At 68.6% G+C, this 1057-nt stretch overlaps 1 protein-coding gene across 1 annotated transcript; it reads right to left on the reverse strand.

The window, feature by feature from the left end:
* Positions 1–435: 435 nt before the first annotated feature.
* Positions 436–1004, reverse strand: EMIHUDRAFT_125620 (hypothetical protein; the record flags this gene model as incomplete). Its single annotated transcript, XM_005792114.1, has 1 exon — positions 436–1004. A coding segment is annotated over one exon (569 nt), but the record flags the coding sequence as incomplete, so codon positions are not given.
* Between the last annotated feature and the right edge of the window lie 53 nt (positions 1005–1057).

Genomic DNA, 1057 nt, shown 5'->3' on the forward strand with positions numbered 1-1057 from the left:
AGGGTTTGCAAAAACACACCCTCTTTTCTGGTAAAAAAGCGAGCTTTCCCCCCTTGGCCTCGCAGGAGCGGAGACCGGAGTCTAGAGCCGTAGAGAGAATATCTTCATGGCATGTCGGATGTCGCAACGCATTCATCGACCCAATCGACGACGGCATATACACGCAAAGCAAAACGCGCGCGTAGCCAGCGCTCGTCACAGTTTCCCTCCCCGCCAAGCGGGCCGCTGGTTGACTCGCGCTCCCTCTCAACTCACATCCGACCCCACACCCTATATAGCGGCGTAGGGCGTGGTTTGCACATTCTCGACTAGAGACGTGCTCTGCGTGCTCCCGCCCGCTCCCGCCCGCTCGGCTCCCGCCGCTCCCCGCTCCCGCCTGCCCCGCCCGCCAGAGCGGCGGCGGGAGAGGTGCCCTCTCTCGCCACTCCGTAGGCCCTACTGCGCCGCCTCGAGGGCAGCCAGCCGCGCCGCCACCGCCGCCACGCCCATCGCCCGCACCTCCGCGTCGCTCGGTGGCGCAGCGGCGGGGACATGAGCAGCAGAGCCGCTGCCGCTGCCGCTGCCGCCGCTGCTGGAGCCGCCGCCGCCGCCGCCGCCGCTGCTCGGCGTAGCGTGGCGCTGCCGCTTGGGTGCCGGGCCGGCGCTCGCACTCCCCTCAGTCGAGTTCTTGCGCACGGCCGCCACCATCTCGGCCCCCATCTCCATCTCGACCTCGATCACGTACGCCGGGTACATCTGGCGCGACTCGTACACAACGTGTACGATGGAGGCGTTGCACCCGTTCTCGCCTCCGCCGGAGACGAAGGGGCGGTGCGGCCCGCCGCGCACGCTGTCGTAGAGGAGTCGGGGAGGGCCCTCAACGCGCACGTCCGGCATGCGCATCGCCTTCGTCTCCGCGCTGATGCGCTGCCCCATCTCCTGCTGTGAGCCGAGGGCAGCCTTCACGATGAGCAGCTGCACGCGGCTGCCGCCCGAGCCGGAGATGCGGTGCGCGTAGCGGCCGCCTTGCTGTCCCCCTCTCCTCACGTTGAAGGATAACCTACATAGCCGCTGCGCG

Source organism: Emiliania huxleyi (genome assembly GCF_000372725.1).
Source record: "Emiliania huxleyi CCMP1516 unplaced genomic scaffold EMIHUscaffold_10964, whole genome shotgun sequence".
Classification (NCBI taxonomy): domain Eukaryota; phylum Haptophyta; order Isochrysidales; family Noelaerhabdaceae; genus Emiliania; species Emiliania huxleyi.